Source organism: Colletotrichum fioriniae, assembly GCF_027942845.1.
Source record: "Colletotrichum fioriniae strain IMI 355084 chromosome Unknown scaffold_4, whole genome shotgun sequence".
Classification (NCBI taxonomy): Eukaryota; Fungi; Ascomycota; class Sordariomycetes; order Glomerellales; family Glomerellaceae; genus Colletotrichum; species Colletotrichum fioriniae.
Window position 1 is genome coordinate 3,153,454 of NW_027076840.1, and position 21,821 is coordinate 3,175,274.

The 21,821-nt window shown below is 53.6% G+C and overlaps 6 protein-coding genes across 6 annotated transcripts; 5 read left to right on the forward strand and 1 right to left on the reverse strand.

Moving 5' to 3' along the window:
- Positions 1-312: 312 nt before the first annotated feature.
- Positions 313-4,857, forward strand: RPO31 (DNA-directed RNA polymerase III subunit C1 (rpo31); the record flags this gene model as incomplete). The annotated part of the gene is made up of 4 exons (XM_065757188.1): positions 313-401; positions 473-584; positions 639-788; positions 838-4,857. The coding sequence occupies 4 exons, from the start codon at positions 313-315 to the stop codon at positions 4,855-4,857; spliced, it is 4,371 nt and encodes a 1,456-aa protein (XP_065614401.1).
- A 710-nt stretch (positions 4,858-5,567) lies between these two features.
- Positions 5,568-7,247, forward strand: N0V96_004678 (uncharacterized protein; the record flags this gene model as incomplete). Its single annotated transcript, XM_053196599.2, has 1 exon — positions 5,568-7,247. The coding sequence occupies one exon, from the start codon at positions 5,568-5,570 to the stop codon at positions 7,245-7,247; it is 1,680 nt and encodes a 559-aa protein (XP_053046000.1).
- A 315-nt stretch (positions 7,248-7,562) lies between these two features.
- Positions 7,563-8,875, forward strand: N0V96_004679 (uncharacterized protein; the record flags this gene model as incomplete). Its single annotated transcript, XM_053196598.2, has 3 exons — positions 7,563-7,589; positions 7,649-8,174; positions 8,226-8,875. 3 exons carry the CDS (start codon positions 7,563-7,565, stop codon positions 8,873-8,875), a joined length of 1,203 nt encoding a protein of 400 aa, XP_053045999.1.
- Positions 8,876-14,943: 6,068 nt separating this feature from the next.
- Positions 14,944-15,827, forward strand: N0V96_004680 (uncharacterized protein; the record flags this gene model as incomplete). Its single annotated transcript, XM_053196597.2, has 3 exons — positions 14,944-15,018; positions 15,079-15,279; positions 15,450-15,827. 3 exons carry the CDS (start codon positions 14,944-14,946, stop codon positions 15,825-15,827), a joined length of 654 nt encoding a protein of 217 aa, XP_053045998.2.
- Positions 15,828-16,878: 1,051 nt separating this feature from the next.
- Positions 16,879-17,915, reverse strand: N0V96_004681 (uncharacterized protein; the record flags this gene model as incomplete). Its single annotated transcript, XM_053196596.1, has 4 exons — positions 16,879-17,030; positions 17,236-17,443; positions 17,614-17,792; positions 17,852-17,915. The coding sequence occupies 4 exons, from the start codon at positions 17,913-17,915 to the stop codon at positions 16,879-16,881; spliced, it is 603 nt and encodes a 200-aa protein (XP_053045997.1).
- A 2,244-nt stretch (positions 17,916-20,159) lies between these two features.
- N0V96_004682 (uncharacterized protein) lies at positions 20,160-21,512 on the forward strand (the record flags this gene model as incomplete). Its single annotated transcript, XM_053196595.2, has 7 exons — positions 20,160-20,180; positions 20,484-20,661; positions 20,736-20,871; positions 20,923-21,038; positions 21,070-21,329; positions 21,400-21,447; positions 21,501-21,512. 7 exons carry the CDS (start codon positions 20,160-20,162, stop codon positions 21,510-21,512), a joined length of 771 nt encoding a protein of 256 aa, XP_053045996.2.
- Between the last annotated feature and the right edge of the window lie 309 nt (positions 21,513-21,821).

Genomic DNA, 21,821 nt, shown 5'->3' on the forward strand with positions numbered 1-21,821 from the left:
CCAGCGAGGCCGACTCCAATTCAGCCATCCCGACGACGACTTGGTTCTCCTTACGCCTTCGCACCGATCCCTAATGCGCATTACACCGTAGCATTTCGTCGCACTGAACCTCCCGTCGTCTGTTATTACCCTACTGCTGACTTCGGACCTCGATCATGACCTTGCGCCGAATGCGAAAATCCACCACCATCGATTTCCTCCCGTAGACTTCGACTTCACCCTCGCCATTTCGGGTTGACTCACCCGCCACTGCCGCTGTCGCTGCCGCTTCTCCCATTCGAACCAAACGAGCGCGCTCCAAGAGCAATTGCAATGGCGACCACCACCACCGTGACTCCGGTCAAGTCGCAGCTTGTCGATAAGCTGCCCAAGCGATTCAGAGGCATCAAGTTTGGCATCCAGTCAGTCTCTTCTCCCACACACATAGGTCGGGTCAGAGACAGACGCGCTAACACTGTGCGCTTGCTCCTAGGTCGAACCAAGATATCGCGAATCAAGCCGTCCTCGAAGTTTCCGATCGCCTCCTGTACGACATCGAAAAGAATAGAGCCCCATATCAGCATGGTCCTCTTGACCCCCGTCTTGTAAGTGACTCCCACCGATTTCTCTCTGGGACGATCTAATGTGTTGGCCGACAGGGTACCTCGAGCAAGACAGGCAAATGTTCAACATGTGAGGAATCGCTGCAAAACTGCACAGGCCATTTCGGCCATGTCAGACTTCCTCTACCAGCCTTCCACATTGGCTACTTGCGCTTCGTCATGATGATATTGCAGGATATCTGCAAGGTGAGCATTCCCATTCTTCCTTGCATCAACTGCCGCTAACAGCACTCAGGACTGCGGCAAAGTACTACTCACAGAGAGCGAGAAGAGATCGTTCCTCAAGGAGCTGAGGCGACCCCTGCTCGACAACCTGCGACGGACGCAGATTTGCAAACGAATCAACGAGCAATGCAGGAAGGTCAAGAATTGCATGTACTGCGGTTCCGTCCAAGGCCAGATTAGGAAAGTTGGTGTTCTCAAGCTCGCCCACGACAAGTTTGTCACATACAACAAGTCCACTTCGGCCAAGAAGATCCCTCCCGAGAGCAAAATCAAGTTCGACGAGTCCTTTGCCGAAGCCAGAAAGAACAATGGCGAGCTGGACAAGCACTTGCGCAAGGCCATGGAGGATATGAATCCCCTGAGGGTTCTCAATCTTTTCAAGATGATCAGCCCCACCGACTGCGAGCTTCTTGGCCTGGATCCCGCCGAGGGCCGTCCCGAAATGTTCATCTGGCAGTTCCTCCCTGCGCCTCCCGTGTGCATTCGACCGTCAGTTGCCCAGGACAACGCGAGTAACGAGGACGACATTACGACAAAGCTGGCAGACATTGTCTGGGTTAGCGGCATGATTCGTTCGGCGCTACAAAAGGGCTCGCCAGTCCAGACTATTATGGAGCAATGGGAGTATCTCCAGCTCCAGGTTGCCATGTATGTCAACAGTGACGTGCCAGGTCTGCAACAGCCGGGATTCGGCAAGGCTGTGAGAGGTTTCTGTCAGCGGTTGAAGGGAAAGCAGGGTCGATTCCGTGGCAATTTGTCCGGAAAGCGTGTCGACTTCTCTGGACGAACCGTCATTTCTCCCGACCCCAACCTTGGCATCGACCAGGTTGCTGTTCCGCAGCTCGTCGCTAAGAACTTGACCTACCCGGAGCGAGTGTCAGACTACAACATTAAGAAGTTGAAGGAATGCGTTCGCAACGGTCCCAGCATCTGGCCTGGCGCTCAGCAGGTCATCAAGAACGATGAGGGAGGCTACAAAATCTCCTTGAAGTTCGGTAACAGGAACCAGGTTGCCCAGGATCTCAAAATCGGTGATGTCGTTGAACGCCATCTGGAAGACAACGACATTGTTCTTTTCAACCGTCAGCCGTCTCTGCACAAGCTCAGTATCATGAGTCACTTGGTGAAAGTACGGCCCTGGAGGACATTCCGCCTCAACGAGTGTGTGTGCGGCCCCTATAACGCCGATTTCGATGGTGATGAGATGAATCTTCACGTACCGCAGACGGAGGAAGCTCGCGCTGAGGCCATTAACCTCATGGGCGTGAAACACAACCTGGCGACGCCCAAGAACGGAGAGCCCGTCATTGCGGCTACGCAAGATTTCATTACCGCCGCCTACCTCCTAAGCAGCAAGGACAATTTCTTCGACCGCAAGACATTCACTTATATTTGCATGCACATGATGGACGGCAAAGTCCACCTCGACTTACCCCCTCCAGCCATTCTGAAGCCCAAGGCTTTGTGGACCGGCAAGCAGGTCTTCAGCATGATGATGCGCCCCAACAAAGACAGCCCTGTCAAGATCAACCTTGACGCCAAGTGCAGAGAATACAAGGCGAGAGCAGGGCAATGCCCCGATATGGATCCCAACGACGGATGGTTGGTGATTCGCAACTCCGAAGTCATGTGCGGTGTCATGGACAAGTCGACGGTCGGATCAGGAAAGAAAGATTCAGTGTTTTATGTCATCCTGCGAGATTTCGGTCCCGATGCGGCCGTGGTCACGATGAACCGACTTGCCAAATTGTGTGCGAGACATCTCACAAATCGAGGCTTCTCCATCGGTATCGGTGATGTCTTCCCCACAGAGAAACTGCTCGAGAGAAAGAGCACGCTTGTCAAGGGTGCGAGCATCGAGGTCGATGTCCTCATTGACAAGTATAAGAAGAACAAACTCGACAAGGCTACTGGTTGTAGCATGGAAGAGACGCTAGAGAACTCCATTTCGGGTCTTCTCAGTAAGGTCAGAACGCAGGCTGGTTCTCACTGTATCGAGACGCTCAGCAAGAACAACGCCCCGCTAGTCATGGCCAAGTCTGGATCCAAGGGTTCGGAAATTAACGTGGCCCAGATGGTTGCCCTAGTCGGACAGCAGATTATTGGTGGCAAGCGTGTCGCCGATGGTTTCCAGGACAGAACGCTTCCTCACTTCCACAAGAACGCGCCTCAGCCGCCGTCCAAGGGATTCGTCGAGAACAGTTTCTACTCTGGTCTCTTGCCTACCGAGTTCATTTTCCACGCCATGTCTGGTCGTGAAGGTCTGGTCGATACCGCTGTCAAGACGGCCGAAACTGGTTACATGTCACGCAGACTGATGAAGTCTCTGGAAGATCTGTCAACGCAGTATGACGATACTGTGCGGACTTCCGGCGGTGGTATCGTTCAGTTCCAGTTCGGTGCCGACAAGCTGGACCCCGTCGACATGGAGGCCTCTGCGAAGCCTGTCAACTTTGACCGAACCTTTTCTCACGCCGAGAATCTTACCTGGGATAATGACGAGGCTGCATTGCTCCCCAACGAGATGGTCAAGCTCTGCGACAACTTGCTTGCTCGGGAACGCGCGCGCTATCCTAGAAAGTCCTTGTTGGGTGATCTGACTCTTGATTACGATAACGAGGAAGAAAAGTACACAGACGAGCACGAAGGTGCCAGAGACTTTTTGCGATCACTAGAGTCCTACATTGCCGGACGAGCTAACAAGCTTGCCCGTGTGATGGAGCTCACCGGCCTGACAGCCAACGCTGACAGCATGGACGTCGACATTGATGAGGATGAGGTCAAGGCCAAGAAGGCCTTTGCCGACAAGGTCGCCAAGATGTCCGAGACGACATTGCGACTCTTCATCAAACTGTGTTTAGAAAAGTACAAAAAGGCGCACGTCGAGCCCGGACATGCCGTCGGAGCTGTTGGTGCGCAGTCTATTGGTGAGCCCGGTACGCAGATGACGCTGAAGACTTTCCATTTTGCTGGTGTCGCCGGTATGAGTATCACCCAGGGTGTACCCCGTATCAAGGAAATTATCAACGCCTCCAAGACTATCAGTACACCCGTCATCACCTGCCCGTTGATGCAGAACAGGGAGATGACAGCCGCGAAGATCGTCAAGGCGCGTATCGAAAAGACGTACGTTGAGGACATTCTGAGCTATATTGAGGACGAGTGGTTCGCCGAGTCGGGAAGCGTCGTACTCAAGGTTGATATGGATGCCTTGTCTGACATGCAACTCGGCATTACCCTGGGCGATGTGGCCGAGGCCATTTGCAAGCACAAGAAGATGAAGGTGTCGCGGTCCGATATGCACATTGGTGCTGGAAGAATCGAGATTCGCGTCCGCCTCGACGAGTCGGCGGCTTCCAAGCGATCTGTCAAGGCCAAGCCCGTGGATGAGCTTGGCGACCTTTTGGTGCGAGCCAACTACCTCCGCCGAACGATCCCGACCGTGGCCATCTCGGGCTACCCCGAGGCTACTCGTGCCATTATCCAATCGTCCGAGGACGAAACCCACACTGTTCTAGTCGAAGGCTACGGGCTTCTCGCTTGCATGAACACGGAGGGTGTCGAGGGACGAAAAGTCAAGTCCAACAACATTATGGAGTGCAGAGACGTCCTGGGTATCGAGGCCGCAAGAAGCACGATTGCCTTTGAAATTGGCGAGGTCATGGGAGACATGGGTATCGACCCGCGTCACATGCAGCTGCTTGCTGATGTCATGACATACAAGGGCGAGGTCCTTGGTATCACACGATTCGGACTGTCCAAGATGAGAGACAGTGTTCTCCAGCTGGCCTCGTTCGAGAAGACGCCGGACCATTTGTTCGAGGCGGCGGCCGGTATGAAGACGGATCAGATTGAGGGCGTGAGTGAGTGTATCATCATGGGCCAGACCATGACTGTAGGAACCGGCGCGTTCCACGTGGTGCGCCGCCTCGCCATGGAGAGGGGGGACGTTGGACAGCGCAAGACTATTTTCGAGGATGCGTGGGCCGCACAGACGGCACTCAAGCGCAAGACGAGGCGGAATGTTTAAAAGGGGATTACGGAGTTTTCAGAGATTTTCATGTGGAGAGGCATGGCATTCATTCAACCAGGAATTTTACATTTTGTATACGGTTTCACAGAGTAGTACTTGCTGTCCTCAGACAGAGTCTAGTATAGGACGGAACGAAGACATGAAAGATCAAGGCGTGTGGCCTAAATATGCAGTGACGTTGATACACTGTCTCGAAATGTTGTAGAGTAATCTGCTCTCATCTGTCCTCCCGGATCTAAGCATTGAGCAACACCGAATGAAGCGGATAATAACGACGGTTAAAGGCCGCCATGCAGTCCACACCACCAGGCCGATGCCGGACGCCGTGGGGTTTTGTTTATCCCCAGAGCCATCAACAACGTCACATTTGGCTCCAAACCTTGCGCCTCCACCGCTTCGGACTTGTGTTTTTACTTGTTTCCCCCCCTCTGAGATGTTCATCTGACAAGACTGATATAAGATTAGCGCAACCAGATTGCGGGGTTCCAAGTGATGAGCTCCCCACACTCTTTCAACCATACGCGGGGATGATGGAGGTGAATTGCGGAGCCGGCGGGGGTGGGATCATGAATGAATGCAACGGTTCAGATTACACTCCCAGCATGGCATCTGTATAAGTATGCCGGCCATGAAAATGGTATGCGCTGCCAGAGTGTTGGGACGCCTTTAAACTTGGCATTATCTTTCTGGGCTTCTTGCTCGTCACCATGCCGTCTGCTCCGCGTACGCTAAGTCTCCTTTTCTGGGCGGCAGGTTGTGCCTCTCAGGTTTCCGCGCAGAAACCCTCAAGCCAGTGCTCATTCGAAAGCGTGAGCGCCCTTCTTACACCAGAAAACCAAGCCGAGGTCTTGACGACTTTACAATTGGGCGACAATGGCACCTTTGGAGAGGCGGGCAACATCGCCTACCCCCAAAATGCAACGCACCTACCGCCCCTCTGCGCCATCTCCATCAACGTCACGTCCTCCCCAACATCGTCCTACACATTTGGCCTATTCCTACCAGATGAGTGGAACAATCGCTTCCTCGCGGTCGGAAACGGAGGGTTCTCGGGGGGTATCAACTGGTACGCCATGGGCACTGGCGTAAAATACGGCTTCGCGACAATGTCGACTTCCACAGGCCACAACTCGTCGAACCAGGATATGGGTTGGGCGCTCAACAACCCCGAGACAAAAGCCGACTGGGCAGGACGCAGTCTGCACGGCTCGACCGTCGTCGCGAAGCAGATTGTAGAAGGGTACTACGGCGCCGCGGCCAACAGGTCGTATTACTCCGGTTGCTCGACGGGTGGCCGGCAAGGCGTAAAGTCGGCGCAGGACCACCCGGAGGACTTTGACGGTATCCTTGCCGGCGCGCCGGCGTGGATGTCGACGAGCCAACAGCTGTGGCAGCTCAAGGTCGGGGCTGTGAACTTGCCCGAGGACGGACCCGGGTACCTCCCGCCCGCCGTGTTTGACACCATCAGCGACGAGGTTCTGCGGCAGTGCGACGGGTCCGATGGCGTCGTCGACGGCGTGGTGATGAACCCCACGCACTGCAACTTCCGGCCGGAGAAGATGCTCTGCAACGGCGGCGCGAGCTCGAACCGTTCCGCGTGTCTAACGGCGCCGCAGATCGCGACGCTGAAGCAGCTGTACCACCCGCTCATCCAGCTCGACGCCGACGTTCACAATATGACGTACGTCTACCCCAACTTTGGCCTGGGTTCCGAGAAGCAGATGCCGTCGTCCTTTGGATCAAACAACGAGCCCAGCCTCTACGGGACGGAGTACGCCAAGAATTACCTCTTTGACGACCCGTCGTGGGACTGGACGACGCAGTTCGACTATTCTACTTTCGTCGAGGCCGCGCGGCTGAACCCGGGTAACGTGAACGCGGACAACTTTGATCTCTCTGCGTTTCACGAACGAGGCGGGAAACTGGTCCAGTACCACGGCTACGCGGACGGCCTGATCCCGACGGACGTGAGCCGCGTGTTGTACGACGAGACGTGGGCGGTCATGGCGGCGCGGGGTGTTGATTTGGACGAGTTTTGGAGGCTGTTCTTCGTTCCCGGTATGCAGCATTGCTCGGGCGGGGTGTACGATGCGCCGTGGTACTTTGGCGGGAGCGGGCACGCTGCGGCGCTGGAGGGGAACGGGCAGCATGTTTTCCCCGTGCCTGGCGTGGATGATAAGAGGCACGATGTGTTGCTTGCGCTTGTTGAGTGGGTTGAGGGCGGCGGAGAGGGCGTGAGGGAGATTGTTGCAACCAAGTTTGTTGATGATACTGTTGATAAGGGGTTGTTGAGGCAGAGGCCGATTTGTAGTTACCCCGGGTACGCTTCGTGGGATGGCAAGGGAGATGTTGATGCTGCCTCTAGTTGGGGTTGTGTTGGTGTGTGAGGTGCGGAATTGCGAGTGTAGAGAGGGCACCAATTATATCATATTCTTCTCTGAAATTAAGAAGATAAAGCTTCGGAAAGAACTGAAGCAGGATGAGGTATCTCGTGATATCTCGACATGTGGTTTACAGATGAAGAGAGTCACGTGCCGGCGTGCATCTAGCGCGTAGATTAGTCACGTCCGTCGCAATGTCCCGCGTCTCGACGACGTCATCAATGCATATGAGCTATCGGCCATTAAACCATCCATCGCATCTCAGTACAAGTCGCTGCAGAAGAGATTCTTCACTTGTGATTAGCCGGTTAGTTGAGTAACATGTGCGGAAGATACGCTTTAGCCCTAGTGAGTCTCGAATTGTCCAAATTCCAAGAGCTCGATGACCTTGACTTACATTAACACAGCGGCCGTCGCAAATCCGGCGGATGCTGGAGGACGATGACATGCCAGTGGACGACGCGCCGGAGGACGAGGGTCAAGCATCTCCTCGTCAGACGTACAACTTCGCACCGGGCTACCACGGCGTTGTCTATCGCGCCGATGTCCCAGACCGCGGTGCGGGCCATGGCCGTCATCCAGGGAGCAGCCAACAGGATGGTGCCGCCTCAAGCCAATCTCATAGCAACGACAGCGGCGACAGCTCGGTCAAGTACAAGATGCAGTCGATGCAGTGGGGGTTGATTCCCTTTTGGACCAAGCGCGATCCCGGCTACGCCACGCTCTCCAAGACGATCAACTGCCGCGACGACTCGCTGAGCACGCCTGGCGGCATGTGGTCGACCATGAAGGCGGGGAAACGGTGTATCGTCGTCGCTCAGGGGTTTTATGAGTGGTTGAAGAATGGAAAGGAGAAGACGCCTCATTTTGTCAAGAGGAAGGATGGGCAGCTCATGTGTTTTGCTGGGCTGTGGGATTGTGCACAGTATGAAGGTGAGCATCCCGAATACTCAATCAGGTATAGTCACGCTGACTGTGAGATAGACGCCCAAGATAAGCGTTATACCTACACCATCATAACGACAGACTCCAACAAGCAGCTCAAGTTCCTCCACGACAGGATGCCAGTCATCCTCGATCCGGGCTCCAAAGAGCTCAAGACGTGGCTGGATCCGAGGCGGCACGAGTGGTCCAAGGAGCTGCAGGACCTCTTGAAGCCATTCGACGGCGAACTCGAATGCTACGCCGTTAGCAAGGAGGTCGGCAAGGTCGGCAACAATTCGCCTTCCTTCATCATCCCCGTCGCGAGTAAGGAGAACAAGGCCAATATTGCAAACTTTTTCGCCAATGCTTCCGCCAAACAAAAGTCCAAGGAGGCCACGAAGCTTGAGCCCACCATCGAGACGAAAGAGGAGCCCAAGGAGGCACAAGTCGGACAGGATCAGCCGGTGCCGGAAGTCATCGCCAAGGCGGCTGAAGACGAAGAAAGTAAAGAGGTAGCCGGGGTCAAGCGGGAGGCACCTGACGCTGGTGAAGATGCAGAAGAGGAGCCGCCCAGGAAGACGTCGAGGGTTTCACCTGTGAAGGGAAGGCAGAGCAGGATCAACCCAACAAGTAATGGGAGTAGGAGTCCGGTGAAGTCGAAGCAGGGCGGTACCCAAAAGATTACAAAGTTCTTTGCCAACAGCTCTTGATTTGTCTAATGGCGTGCGAGGGATGGGGGATGGATGAGAAACGGCTGGCTAGAGGTAAAACAGGCGTGGGTGACTGATGATTTGACAATCTTAGTTTCGGGGACAGTTTGAGTGGGGATTTTCTCTTCCGATCACTCTATGGGGTCCGCGGTGTCGTTTAGCAATGCAGACACGAGTCGCTGACAATATCTGCTCGTCCTGTTGGGTACGATGTAGATCACATAACAAAGTGTGCCCTCGTTATTACAGAACGAGTAGTTCGCTCGCATTTTTACGCATTGTGGAGACCAATTTTCTTATCCAAAGAAACAAGCTCAACATTGCACATCTTTCTTGAGGAAAAGGAACCTAAACAAAAAAGCATCCAAAGGCAGACTCGAACCCCCATGGCATGACCAAGATCTCTCTTTTCCCCCTTCCCATGAGCATCCTCGCAATGCCCACGCAGACAATACAATTACCTTGAACAAACCATCCAGCAAAACGAAAGTGACTCCTCATCAAATGTAAAAAGGTTCCAAATGGCAAAATGGCAAATAATATGATTGTATGTTCACTCATCGGCTGTAACAAGGGGCTACGGTCGGGCAGGCCAGTCTTTTAGATGTGAATTCCGTAAGCGCTGTTGTACACGTTAACCCACTGGGCTAACGTGTACGCCGTTGCTTACCCCGACGGAAGACTCTGCGGTCTGCTCGTCTATAGAGTATGGGGCAGGCTGTTCTGAGTTTGAGTACCCTGTTGGCGGCGAGGACCGGGAGAGCTTGATGGCTTTGTTTAGGGACTCGGGTGGAGTGGAAACATCGTCAACCTTGACGGGTCACTTCATGTGCTCATCAGTACGAGAAAAGGGGAGCCAAGACAATAATAGTCACCAAGGACTGGCTGTGCCATTCGCATCTTACTTTCATGGCCAAGAGTTACAGGCTTTGTGTCGGCATGATTTGTTTCCTTACCATCGACTTACAATCCAGAGAACACTGCATTGAACCTGACTTCAACAGTACAAAACCGGAGTCGTGACTCTCCTCTCTCAAGTTCCTAAAATAGATTTCTATCAACCCTTGATCTTCATCAGCTCACCTATAAAGAAACAGGATACCCCAGAAATTTATCAAGGCGGAGACTAGAACCGACGATCTAGGCTAGACGATCGTAGTCCAGACCTCCTCCAGACATGTGTGGCGTACGGAGGCTATGAGGCGGCGGATGACGACGCCTTTCTTGAGACGGCAGCGCGGCGGGAGTCGTCACTCGCGCCCTAGGATCGCGGCCGTGAGCGGGATGGAGCTGACGACGGACACCTAGGCAGCAACCCCAACGCGAAGTGTTTTTGAAAGCAGAAAGCTAGGATGAAAAATAGTCACTTATTCAGGGCAGATGCGGTATCTCTCCAAGTCTGACTCTGTAAAATTAGGCTACAGCATAACGATGTCGGCGTGCCTGCCTTCTACCCGACGGTGACTCGACGTCGTTGGCCGAAAAAAGGGTACCATACCCAGCACCCGCGGAGACGAGAGGTCCAGATGCACTTTGTTGGTTCGAGCTTCCTCGTATTGAACGTTCACTTCAGCCTCTAAACTTGGGACGAAAAATGACTCCAAACTGACCAACGAGATGAGGTGCACCGGGGGCTGCGCGAACCCCAGAGTCCAGGGTTCAAGAAACGTTCAAACCGCTCGACGTGTGTGGCTTGGCTTGAGCCTCGGGGAGAATCTCGCGTCGCGAACAATGGTAGGGATGGGGAGAGAGGCACTTGCGGTGTGGCGGGTTCGGGACTTGAGGGGGGATATGCTGGCTTTGTTGCTTGCTATAAGCAGTGCCTCCTCGCTGAGAGAAGGGCAGCCTGAAAGTCACATCTTTGGTCTGATGTTTCTGACAGCGCCCGAAAAGTCAAATGCCATCTGCAAAGAAGGACCTTCTCGCTTCGCCCTCGCGTCAATTAGTCGCATGTTGTGACTTTGTGGCGTATTTTTGCATACGCATGTTTGCGTGGACCAGAGTCAGTTGTAGGCAGGATATCTCGGCGGATGTGCAGGGGCTCCCGGTGCGGGACTCCGCCGTGCCTCCGCTTCGCCGTGACGGTGCCGATGAGAATGTGGGTCGCGAATCGGCCTTGTCCCCGCTCTTTTCCTCGGCCATTCCGGCGGTGCAGGGTGAACACTTAAAGTTGGCGATGGCGGGGGAAACTCTCTCTCTCTCTCTCCATCCAGACTGCATTGCGATGATGGGAATCGGAACCGGCACAGTTGACACGGGGCAAGGACGTTGGGAAACGTTTAGGACCTTTGACGTTGCAGCAGTCGTTTCTCGCGAATAGGCGCTACTGCGGCGCACTTGCGCCCCCTGTGTTGTGCCGGATTCCTGATGTGGTGGGTGTTCTGGCCATGCAATGGCCCCAGTAAGCCGCCCCCCGGTTCCAACGGCTCAGGATAGAGTTTCTGTACTGCTTCGCTGGGCGGGTAAGTCGGAATTAAGACACGTCAATTTTCGGGGACCAACCATAGAATATGGAATCTGTGCTTATGCAGACTCTCCTAAGGTACGGTAAGATATTCATAGCTGGGCGCTGTCTGGAAACTTGACGGCGGGACCCGTGCTCCCAAACGGCGATCGAGCGGGGAGGGAGGGATTTCTTGGGTTTGACGACGTCAGCAACTAAGGGTAGTGTGCTTCGTTCACCAAAGTCTTCCGAGCATCGGTGCCGAACGAGCTCATGCCTAGTGTATTTCACATGTTGTAGCGTTCTACGGGAGATCTTGGACATGTGGGCGATGTGGAATCCCGAGATAGATGCGATTGCTTCTTGAGTGAGCAAGGCCGTCAGAAGTGATCTATGGAATCTGAACAACAGTGATCAAGAATTTGAGATGCAGTTTACCGCATGCAGCATATCGCCAATTCGACCCACACTGACCATCACGAGTTCACGACGTGGCTGGAGATGGATTTCGGGTGGAAAGGGCATCGAAGCATCGGAAGAAAACGCCAAGCCTTCTGTGCATCGATGGACCGTTGGTCTGGTGGTGATGGTGGTGGGGGTGAGATGGGGAAGGGGGTGGCTCTCCCCGTCTGCTTCTGGCGTCAAGCTTCAGAAAGAAAGGGCACGATGAACAGAATGTAAGCAACAGAGACAAGAGGGTTTTGCAGCGATACGCTCCATGGGATAAGCTTATTCAGGGATATCATGTACCACTGCCGTTCAGGTCTCTGCGAGAGTGTCAGCTATTCATACGGGCGTGGATGATCAACGGGCAGCCGGTCTACGCGAGTCCACCCTGTTCAAGTTGTCTCCATATCCCACTTTACGCCATGGGAACTATCGGGAATGAAACTGACGGCTCTGCTGGAATACTACCCAAGTATCGCTTGTCACTTGAAGCCTCGAGACCTTGCCAGTCTTCACTGTCACCCCCGGCGCAAAGCTGAAGCCGACCACCGACACGCCACCGACGCGAGTCCGACGTACCCGAGTCAGGCGTCGGCAACCCCTGTACCGCAAGGTCGTGGTTCCGACGGGAAGAACAAGAGAGACACACAAAAAAGGACTAGACGTTTTTGCTAGGGCTGGACTGGACGCCCTAGAGGGAGAGTTGTTTTGTTCCCTTTTCGGGTAAGTAGTGTTCACATCCCGGTCCCAGCATCACATCCCGTCGCCCGATGGCGGCTATAGAATTGGTCAATGCAGCTCTGTCGGAGCCGAAAGGGCACCGGTGAATCTGGAGCCTCTGGAGAAGCCTGGACGGTACGGAAACAGCAGCAGTCAATAGTCTTTCAATGCATGGCGGAATTAACGGTTCGAAGGTTTTTGGAGAGGGAGGCAGCCACACGGGAGGACAGGTCCAGGCTTTTTACTGAGTTTCTGCCGATCTGATCACTGCCCATGGTCCCATGATGTCGTTGTGAGGGCATTCGCATTGGGTGAAGACCGTCCCATCCGAATTATTCTCAGCTGCTTCAGCTGAAGCTGAGAGATTTTTCTGAGATGGGGACACAGCAATTAAAAAAAACTTGTCTGAAATTTTCGTTTTCAATGGGGAGCGTAGTAAAAAGGGGCCGCCCACTTTGCGAGACGCCGAAATGCCGGGCAAAGTCCCATGGTAACACAGAATCTACTCAGTGTCAGTCTAGAAAACGGAGTGGAAATGAAGTGAGAAAATATCACGGGAGAAAACCAACCGTCTGACCCACGCAAAGAGTGGTAAGTCCGTGGAGCACCGCGCGAAGATCACGGAATGGCGAGTTTTTACAGAGTACAGATACGGAGTATGAGTCTGAGACTCTGCAGGGCTGATTTTGGTTTTGTGGCTCTGCAGAGCTTAACTGACACTTTGGTACCGGTGAGTCTCATCGCTGCCCTCTTGGACTCAGAGCCTCAGACTGAACTAGACGGTTGAACCCCTCTGCGGACACATGCCAGTCCAAGTCCAGACCACCTTGGCAAACTCGCGCAGAGTGAAGCATAGCTGCATCTCACAGAGATACAGATCCCAGAAACGCTCATACATATGTCATCCTTGTCATTGAGGGATGAAATGATATCATAACGGATGAGGCCAAGCTCGCGTTTTACGGGTACACACCACTCCCACTCACCCCTCACACACACACACACACACTCTGCATGCTCCGTACACTACAGTCCGCGGTCCACGGAGACAAGACATTTGACAGAAAATAAGGTGGTCTGAATTTCTGAGCCAGTGCCAAAACTAGACTGGATAAGGATTAGCTCCCGCAATGATTGCTGGGAAACCAAACCGATCGAATCCGCAGCCAGCAGGGAAAATAGCGCGCCTACGAAGTACTGAATCATTCACCCACATTTCCTCTCCCTCACGCATACCTTTGTCTCACTAGAGGTTCTCCGTGAGAGGCCCTCTCTCTCAACTTGTGACGGGGCCCAGTGGCTCCCCTTCCCTTCTGCTATTCCCCCGGGACGTCTCCGCTCGTCTGCGGGCCTCGACTTCTGCAAAACACGCGATTCGTCTCCGGCGTCCCGGGATCGAATGGGTCCCAGCCCGAATCAGCTCCTTGAGAGAGAGAGTCCTCTCTGGCCCTCTATTTGTCCAGTCCTGGCTTCGAAACAACGCGCGAATATTGCGCTGTTACTCTACGTCTGGGGTTGCCATCGGACTGCTTCTTCAGAGTTCCGATATATGCGTTGTAGTACTCTGTACTGGCACTTGGTCTAGATACTGCAGACAAGCACATCTTTTCCCACAGTCTCAAAGTATCTCTTCCTACTCATAGACTCACACACCGAGAACATGCCCATCCTCATCTTCACCAGCCGGCCACTCACCCTTCATGTACACACGGACGGTGGCCCACCATAGCTCTTTGGTCTCATTATTGACCAAGCCTTGCACTGTTCACACACCCCCCTCCCCCTCCCTCTCCATATACGTACACCGTAGACCGGCGCGGCACCGAATACCGAATTCCAGATGCGACGGACTGGGATAGAAAACCAACTGACCCCATATGCAGGTACTTGCTCTCATGTCTTCGTCCACGCATGCCGGGCCAGCGTTGACATTAATACACACCGTCATTGGTTCTAGCCCATGGTTCTCGTGCTCTCGTTTCCCCATGGTTCCATCGACTCTCCATGTATGTACCCTGTTGTCTACAAGACTGTCTGCTTCCCACACACACACACCCCTTCCCCCCGGTCTCCTGTCCTGTTTCTGGTCATTGCAGAATCGTCACATCTCTTTCTGGTGCCGTCTTCGGAGATCTTTTGGCGATGCTTCGCTCTCACACCGAGGACTGAGGATATATAAGTTGCCCTTGCCCACCCTCGCCTCCTCGATCACGCTACTGCCCTCCACCTCCACGCCTCCCTCTTCGCCTCTTCATCCCACAGATCCATCTACAACACTATTCTCAGGTCTCACACTAGTTCGCCATCCATCAACGCTACCGTGATCCTTGTATTGCTACACCAATCTCACGAACCATCCCATCTACTTTGATCATCGTCAACAACAAAGTCTGGAAGAATATCCAAAACACACATCCACGCAATGGACAGCACATCACCAGAACTCCCGCCATACGCCATGCCCGTCGACTTCTCCTCAATGGTTGGCACAATCCCCTACGACATCATCGCCGCGCAGTTCACCTCACGTATCGTATGTCTACAGCCCACCGGACAACACAAATGAGAATCTTGAAACTCACAACTCGAACAGAACTCCAACGAGAATGGCTACTGCACTCCGACGTCACTATGGTCTAGCCCTCAAAGCCCGACCTCCAGCATCGACCACAGCAAGGCAGACGACTCGCACGATGACGCACACTCCCCCACCAGCGGATCCGAAGAGTCTTCAAAGCCCCAGAAAGGAAGACGGGGCAACAGATATAAGAACTGCAGCGAGTCAGTGCTATCAGTAAGTCGTTCCCCCGGCTTCCCAGCCTGCATTTTCATCCCCGAGCCCGTGTCCAGTAGCCCCGTTTTTTGGCGAGCATCGGATCCCCGATTTTCATCTTCCGCGGGCCGCATCCGAAGGACTGCAAATAAGGAAAAAGAGACTGACCACGTTTGATTCCCCCCGTATAGAAGCGCCGCGCCCAGAACCGCGCCAACCAGCGCGCCTACCGAAAGCGCAAGGAGTCTCGACTCGAGGAGCTCCAGGCCCAGATCCAGGACATGAGTCAGAAGAACGACGCGCTCTGCTGTGCTTACAGACTCTTGGCCAACGAGTGCTGCAGGCTCCGCGCGAGCCAGCAGATGTCTGCTGCTGTTGCGGGGCAGGCTCCGGCATGGGACTTGATGAGCAACACCAACGCCAATAACGGGGCCGGGAGCTTGGCATTGGACATGTCTGCGCTCGACGCATACCGCATCGTTCCTCCTCCCGTCTCGACTTCGAGTCCCGTCCCCGAGTCATATCTCGACTATCCCGGGAGCCCCGATAAGTTGTGGAGCCCCTATTGATCGCGAATCCAGCGGGCTGCGGAAGAGAGGGAATGGATCGTCGGGATCGGGATTTGAGACCGGGTGATGGGAGCCGGTGATTACGGGGATAACGACTTATGGGAGCTCTATTGCCTCATTCTTTTTTTTTTCCCCTCTTCATTCTCTCTTGACGATCTTGATAGGGCTTTGCAGAGTGGGGGGTATTTCCCTGTTTCTATAAATGGCTTCAGGACCGAACGAGCGACTCTTTGGGATTTTCGCGAACGGAGTCTGGTGTTTTATTCAGTACCCATTTCTTTTTTTAAGATAATTATTGTCGGACACAAGAGTCTCGACACGGCAGCCATGCCCAACACCTCCGCCAAGTTTCGTATGTTCCACGAAGCTTTTTGGTAGATGAATCAACAAATCAAAAAATTCAATCAAATCCAATATTGCCTCTGTTTTGGAATCCCGTATTCATCTTAGTCCACCTCACTTACAGGCTTTACAAAGCGGCACAGCCAGTCAACCAGCCACGCACGCTGTCCGGCCGTGGAAACCGTGGAAACCCTAATACCCAACAACCATGGCTTTCGTGAAGGAAAATGTATTTTTTGCGTCACCCTCGTCGTGGAATGACACGAACAAAGGGTCTGGATCAACACTTTGCCACAGGTCCTCCCGGAACGGTGTAAGTTGTTGGCTGTTTTTCGACCCCGCCAAGACATCAGCACGACTCGCTCACGATGACTTCACCTTTTTTTTTCCGTGGGCGGAAAGGTTTGCGCACGAGAAGACTCACCACTGGGTAGTAAATGTTGATCAAGATACCGGGCTCGTTGCCGGTGTATGCGCCCCTAGGTGATACGCGGAGATTAACACACCTGCCAAATCCTATCAAGGTTCCATTGCGACAGATTTTTTTTTTAATGTTCTTAACGAGAACGAGCCGCGCACCGTCCGCCCGCCCGCCGCCCTGCCGTGCAGGTGGAGTTGCTTTGGTGTGGGGAGGCGTTGGGATTGGGAGCATTGAATACGGAACAAGACTGGCCATATCTGTAAATGACATGGAAGCTAAGGAGACAACTCACGGAAATCCGACAGTAGGCGAGAACGAAGTGCCGCTCCCTGATCCCGTCACCTTGATCTGGGCGCACGAGATGTAGAACTGGGCTCCGGCCTTGGCGCTGGCGGAGTGTAGTCCAATCTGCTCGATGCGGAGGAGGTACTCTCCCGGGGCTAGACTCCGTCAGTACTCCGCGCTCAGCCATACATATATCACACACAAACGGAACGGGCGTTGATAGCATTTCCAAGTGCCCGTCCGTGATCACGGCTGCATGGTCCTGGATAAGGGGCAACACTGGGAAAGCACAGCAAGCACCATGTAGCACGAGTAAGTCGATACCCGACCATTCGACAGAAAGAACATGTCGTGACGTACGTGTGCATGAAGGGATTTGAAAGTTGAAGCCCGCCTGATTCGAGGCGGGGAATTTGATCTGCCCGTTGCCTGTCTGCGCGCCTAGCTCCCAGATCTTTGCCCAGGGACCGCTGCCATCATAGGTCGTGATGTTGGACCCCGCGGCGGGTGAGAGCCATACGATGACGGGCCCGTCGTGGTAGATTGCTTGGTCCATTGCGAAACCGACCTGCAGATGTGAATGCGTTGGTTAGTGAGTCGTGTTGAGTCGTGCCGACTTGCGGATCTTCGGGTGTAGGGTATTTTGACCATGGGAACACGGAAACGGGGAGAGGGTGAGGAATAGGGAGGCGGATAAGGGGGCGTGAAGAGGTGAGAGGGAGGTAGAGGAGTATTTACGGTCGAACCGGCCGCGACAGTGGCGATCTGCGTCGCCGGACCGGAGGAGAGGCCACCAGCATTGCAGACGATATCTTTGCTGAGTACGTCTGTGACGGGGCTGTTGTAGTTTGTGTTGCGCCGGACGTGGACATATTCGCCTGTGTTGACGCCCCCGACCACGAGACTCGTGAAGCGGTCTAGTTGGGGAGGACTGTCAGTTTGAGATGGGACGGTCTTCACTTGTTGGGCCTCTCACAGTGAGCAGAGACGAGATCGCTCAGGGCGACGAGCGTCGTGAGAATTGCAATGAATGCCTTCATTTTGGGACCTAAGGTAAATGCTCCTGGGAGTTATTGAGAGGCACAGTTTTCCTTAAACCCTTTACGGAATTTCAGCGCTATCCGCCTCAGGGGCGATGCCCGATAGTTAAAAAGTCATCGAGAGACCAACTTCCAACATGTTTCGTACGAATTGCCCCTGAGACCCTTCGAGCAGCTTAGACCACAATGACTACAGCTCCGTTCACTCCTTGCCTAATACACATAAAGGGGTGTTGACGTTATATTGCCGAGACGTAACGATGTTACAAGACTGGATATAGCCGGTGAATTCTACCGCGTCACATGAGAGCCCAGGCCTTTCATCTTGGCCTCCTGGTTCGTACGGCGCGTGAGTCAAAGTCTACTCTCGTAGTGCCAAGTGGTAACCTATGTAAATGGCGACGCTGTCTCTGTGTCGCTCACACGCAGGATACTTGGTCTTCTGTAAGGGCTGCAAGTCTTATGTGTCCATCCGATTGGATCGCTCTCAGTATTTCGGCGCCCTGAAAGATACATCAGTAAGCTCTTCAAAGCGGAGAAAAGACTGAAAAGAAACATCATGAAAAGGGTGAGTCCTCAAGCGTCTATTGCGGTAACGACTCAACCCATCGAATGGGCAGACAACGTTATGTTTGCAGATCACAGCGCAAAACAACAAGAACACCTCTCATTGCCTCTTGTTTGCAACCATCTATCTCTAATCACGAAATCTGTTGTTTCTTGACATCATCAAGTATCGGGCCGACTCCAATCAAGGTCACGGCAGCTATTCAAATGTACTACTCAACCGCATACAATAGACTACCCGTACGAGACTACCGTTGTTTCTCCGACTCGGAAGCGAACTCTAATAGAGCGGCCTATTTCAAAGTCCGCGATACTCCTCGGCGTGAACATGGGTACAGTTCGCCTTATCAGCGGGGCTTGCGGAAGCTCTGATCCCGAAGGGCAAGGGTGGAGGTGTTCCACTTCCCGAGCGGGCCGGGATCGATCCATTTTCTCGCTCCGGGCCGGGAGACCGGAGGTATTCCTGATATGTTCTAGTCTTATGGAAAGCCGTTGATCGTGCTGGAAGCGACTTGATATGAACCAGCATGTCATCTGTGCTCAGTTCGAATCCTCATGAGATGAGTTGGCCAAGATAATCGGATCCGCTCTAAGGCCATTCCCGCTCGCTTCTGTTGTATTATTGTCATGATTTTACTGGAAGAAGCTCTTATGGACTGGATTGATTACCAGGCCGTGGCATGGGATTGATATGTCAGTGGCCGGAGGGAAAGAGAATGTACCGTTTAGAGCTCGGAGGCTGAGGCTCCGGGACACTCCGTTTCACAATCCCGGATAGCTTCTAAAAAGGAGTTTGATGTTAATATAAATCACCCACTCAGAGTGCTTTGAATCTCAAAGCAGATATTACAGGACTGGCTGTAGACTCATATACAATCGATATCACGAGATACGCAATTATGGCGGTAAGGCGGTAATGGCACCATGTGTTGTGAACCCAGATTATCATTGCCCATGGCTCTAGCCACCAGCACTTGGACCACAAGCTTCAAAGAAATACGTGCAAGACGTTGGTTCTCAGTGCCCCTCAATATTCTCTATAATCACCTTCCTCATTTTGCAGTCCGCTGTAGTGGTGACATCAAACTACTGTGGGCAATGCTTCTCAGCAACGTTGAACTCAGCCGAGGCTAACAGTTGCCAAGTGATCTACACGGCTAAAATACTATCCCATACAAGCTTAATTTAAGTAGATTGCAGAGTCCGGGGTGCATTTCATCCCCGGCAAATGGACGGCTCACGTGCTATGCACGACTTCTGCCGGTGGCTACATCACTTTCATCACGGCGGTCAAGATCCACAGTTGCCCTATGTTCAATAGGTGGTTCTTTGCGGGTTCTCCCTTGTGTGTAGGAGAAGCCAGTGATGGGGCGTCAAACTTTGTGGATGGCCGTCTTGATGGTGACTTTGGGTGTGTCATAGTTGAAGCACGTCCAAGCATCCAAGAGATCTTGTCCGAGAGAGGTAGCCGACAACTAAGGATAATGGCTCTGGGTGCTGTGTGGGAGGTAGTTGGAGACGCAAAGCACACCCTCGACCACTGGTCTGTTACCGTTCAAAGCCAAGTCTCGTGGTCCAAGAATGCCGCTCAGCATTGGCTGACGCATATTGGACACAACCAGGTCAACTCAGCATCTGGTACTGTCTCCCGGTCCAGAGCAAACAGCCCATCACGCGATGCACCATGTTCCGGGCCATGTACCGGAGACCCGTCAACAGCCGAAGTAATCCCACCTCTCATCGTTGCCGCGTAGAGGATCTGGTAGATTACCAAGGTTGATTGAGCCCCCTTCCCAATCACGACTGCTCTCCGGGGTAGCATCAGGGAAGCTGAGCCTCCGAGCCCTTTCACCACGACCTGGCGAAGAGAATGAACAAACGTCCTGCTTCCCTTTAAATGATGAGTACAGAGCCAAGAGCCTGCAAACGTGGTTCCCTCCCTCTTCGTCCTTCTTTTCGAGTCAGCTCCTGCTCAAGTATACGCTCGTGTTCTCTGACCAGACGCAACCTAACGGATCCGCCGTCGCCATGAAGTTCTTCACCGCCGCCGCCGTTCTCTCGGCAGCCGTCTCGGAGGTCTCGGGGCACTACATCTTCCAGCAGCTGTCCGTGGGGTCCACAAAGTACGATGTCTTCCAGCACATCCGGAAGAACACCAACTACAACTCCCCCGTTACTGGTAAGTGCCCTCATCACTCGATCCCGCGTGTGTTCTTTTCCTGGCCAGAAGATACTGAACCTCCCGACAACAAGACCTCGCCTCGAACGATTTGCGATGCAATGTTGGTGGTGCCAGCGGTGCCCAGACTACGGTGGTCAACGTGAAGCCCGGCGACGCCTTCACCTTTACCCTCGACACGGCCGTCTACCACCAGGGCCCCATCTCGCTGTGAGTACTTACTCGACCGCTGCAAAATATCGTCTGCTGACCTATATCCAGCTTCCTGTCCAAGGCGCCCTCTCACGTCCAAGACTACGACGGGTCCGGAAAATGGGCCAAGTTCAAAGACTTCCTCCCGACCTTTAGCAACGGCCAGGCAACCTGGCCAATGAGACGTAAGACGACAACATCGTCGATTCCTATCAGTCATGAAAGACATCGAAACTGATCTTCAGCACCTAGAAACCTACGAGTACAAGATCCCGACGTGCCTCCCTAACGGCGAGTACCTCCTGCGCGTCCACCAGCTGGGCATCCACAACCCCTACCCGGCCGGCATCCCGCAGTTCTACATCTCGTGCGCTCAGATCAACGTCACGGGCTCGACTGCGTCCGCGAGCTCGTTTGCGCCAACCCTGAGTATCCCTGGTGCTTTCAAGGATACTGACCCCGGGTATACTGTCAATGTGAGCGTCACTCCCTGTGGTAGAGTGCAATGCTGTGCTGTGCTGTGGTTTGCTGACATTACAGTTGTAGATCTACCAGCCCGGATTCACGTCGTATGTGGCTCCTGGTGGCGCGGAGGTAAGTTTTGCGTGTTGAGGTGACTTGACGTGTCGAGGCTGACGATTATGCAGTGGACTTGCTGAGCTTTGGTTTCGTGATTGATGGAGAGGGTCGTGGCATTGGGTCTTTCGCCTCATCATTCTCGTCCGGTTCCATGGCTAGGAATACATGGTTTGGAGACCTTGATAATGTCACAATCAGACACTTTTTACACAAGCTTGTGTTTGTTTCCCTGGCAAATTGCCTTTTCCTCAACGTGGGAACAATGACTCGCTGTTGTGTGCTACTTGGCGTTCTCCAGGCTTCTGGGTCCAAGTAAGTCGGGGCCGGGCTTTTATCAATTTCGTCAAAAACGACGAGACTCTGAGCATTGGACCCTGATACGTCCGCAG